At 45.9% G+C, this 2,713-nt stretch overlaps 1 protein-coding gene across 2 annotated transcripts in view; it reads right to left on the reverse strand.

Annotated features, from left to right (window-relative positions):
• Positions 1 to 492: 492 nt before the first annotated feature.
• Positions 493 to 2,713, reverse strand: part of FGFBP3 (fibroblast growth factor binding protein 3) — a 5,768-nt gene continuing 3,547 nt past the window's right edge. For both annotated transcript variants that reach the window (XM_060768738.2, XM_060768737.2), the window contains exon 2: positions 493 to 2,713. This exon is cut by the window's right edge. In XM_060768738.2, the coding sequence (XP_060624721.2) occupies positions 2,034 to 2,713 (680 nt within the window). In that variant the 3' untranslated portion in view covers positions 493 to 2,033.

A 2,713-nucleotide genomic window follows, 5' to 3' on the forward strand; every position in this document is an offset into this window, starting at 1 on the left:
TTGCAATCCATAATAGTAGCAAAATTACAGTTATGAAGGTAGCAATGAAAATAATTTTATGGTTGAGGGTCACCACAACGTGAGGAAATGTATTAAGGGGTCGCATCATTAGGAAGATTGAGAAATACTGTTCTAACTGAAGTGGTGGCCTTGCTGTGTCCAATGGTAGGGCTGGTTCTGATGTTATTACTTCTTTGCATGAAGCTAATGGGTCTGGTCAAGGGAGAAATCCCAGGGAATATCATGTGTACCTATTCTATTATGGAGCTGGATATGCATTTATGAAAAAATAGCCAACATAGTGAGCTTCAAAGCAATGCTTGGAAAAGTTACTTTTTTGCATTGTTCGACCCAGAATCCCAAAATTGCGGCTGGTGGGTTTAGGGAGCTGTAATTACTTGCACAACTGCTGGTTGAAATCCATAGTCTTGATGCCTTTCTCTAAGAAAGGAATAGAAATGGTGGTAACACAATAAAATCACAATAGCAGGCTGCTGTAAAAGAATTCCATTTATTATTATCATTAAAAACGGTTAACACCTAGCAATATCTATTTCACCAAAATGTAGGAACAAATGTTAGATATCTTCTAGGTAGAAAAGGGAGAATTTGGCACATGATTCAATTGTAATAATCACAATATTCTTTCGATTAAATTGGGGGTTACCTACTTTGTAGTTGGTAGGGAATACATTTTCGGACAAAGCAGAGCAACCTACGTGTTGTCAGAGTATGCCTAACATGGAAGGAAGGGCATGCTTTTCATGCTAACCCTCAACTCCTTATCCTCCATCTCTTCATTAACATCCACTGCATAGTTAGTAGGAATGAGTAAAGTAATATGTCCCATCAAGACCCATTGTTGGACACCATCCCCTTACAATCCAAGATCTTTGCCTCATATTCTGTTGTCTTTCATCTGTCCATATTCAACTGGCTTTTCCTTTCACTTGCCTCTTCTTTGCTCCTCATTATCCCAAACCTTTGAAAAAGTCCTTTTGGGGGGAGTACTACTTAACTAGAGCAAGTTACAGGGAGCAGTCAACCCCCCTGTTCAAACAGCTCCACTAGCTACCAATAAGTTTCCGGTCCCAATTCAAGGTGCAAGTTATTACCTATAAAGCTCTAAATGGTTCAGGACCTGGGTTGTTGTAGGTTTTTTTGGGCTATATGGCCATGTTCTAGAGGCATTTTTTCCTGACGTTTCGCCTGCATTTATGGCAAGCATCCCCAAAGGTTCAGGACCTACTTAACTTTGTGACCGCATCCTCCCCTATGAGCCCACACAGTCCTTAAGATCTTCCGGGGATGTTCTTCTCTTGCTCCCACCCCCGTCTCAGGCGCAGTTGGTGGGGACGAGAGAAAGGGCATTCTCGGTGGTGGCCCCTCGTCTCTGGAACTCCCTCCCCAGGGAGATTAGGCTGGCACCCTCCTTATCCACATTCCATAAGGAACTAAAGACGTGGATGTTTTGTTGTGCATTCAACTGACGACTCCTTTGACAGATGGTCTCTAACCATGACCTGAATCCAAATTCCTATATTTGACTACTACATTTTTAAGTTGAGCTGAAATGATCCTGTTTAATTACTCTATTCCTATTTTACTATACATTCTATCCACATTACTGACCTTTAATTAGTTTTGCATATCCCCCCCCCAATATTACTTATGATATTTGTTAATTATTGTTTATGCTGTTTTATGTTATTGTTCTGTTTAAATTGTATGTTGCCTTGCTCTTGGCCCCATGTAAGCCACCCCGAGTCCCCTCGGGGAGATGGAGGCGGGGTAGAAAAATAAAGTTCTTCTACTACAACTACTTCCAGAATCCTCTAGCCACCATGAACATTGGGCATACTGGCCGGGGAACTCTGAAAACTGCAGCCCCCACAAGTAAATTCTCCAGGCTCTGTCCAAAGCACACCACTTGCCTTCCAACCCTATTTCTAACTAGGCTCTCTGCTGTACACTTCCACTTCCCCCTCCCTCCCCTTCCCAGTGCCCCCTTTTTTTCTCTTGTTGCTCCCACTTCAGCCATTCCAGAAATTCACAAAGAAGTTACATAGGGAGTGCCACTTCTCTTCGCAGTAAGCCTCTACTGCATCAGCATTGAGCTCCGTGGGCTGTTCAGATCCTCCCACAATGGCCGTCAGCTGCCGGTTAGGTGCTTGGGTTGGGGCTGCAGAGGGGTTGGGGCCTCCTTTTCTCTTTTCCCCTTTGTTCCGCTTATCTGGGGTATCGGCCTTCCCTGGGCTGCCTTGCGCCCGGTCTCTGGGTGCTTTTTGCTGGGATGGTGGATCCTTAGGGCGACCTTTCCCCTTGGGTCTCACTTTAGTCGTACTCTCCACAGTCACCGGGGCTTCGGTACTGAAGGAGGCCACAACCAGGTGTAGCTGTGCCTCAGATCCTCCCTTCTTGCCACTACAAAGCCGAGACTTGAGTGGACTTGTCTCCTTGCATGGGTGGTGCTTCTTGCGCAGCTTGCCCAAGATTTGTTTCCAGAACTGGCGGCCTTTGGAGTTGTAGGCAGGACATAGCTCTGGCTGGCCTCGATAGACACACTGCTGTCCCTGGCTGCTGTCTTCACCTGGAGGGTGACAGCTGAGCTGGATCTCAGTGCCTCCATCCCCAGAGGCCAGCTGCCAAGTGCACAAATGTTTCTTGGAGGTGGAGAACTGTCCTGACTGTGCCCAGGGGAAGGAAGGCAGCA

Source organism: Anolis sagrei, chromosome 3 (genome assembly GCF_037176765.1).
Source record: "Anolis sagrei isolate rAnoSag1 chromosome 3, rAnoSag1.mat, whole genome shotgun sequence".
NCBI lineage: Eukaryota > Metazoa > Chordata > Lepidosauria > Squamata > Dactyloidae > Anolis > Anolis sagrei.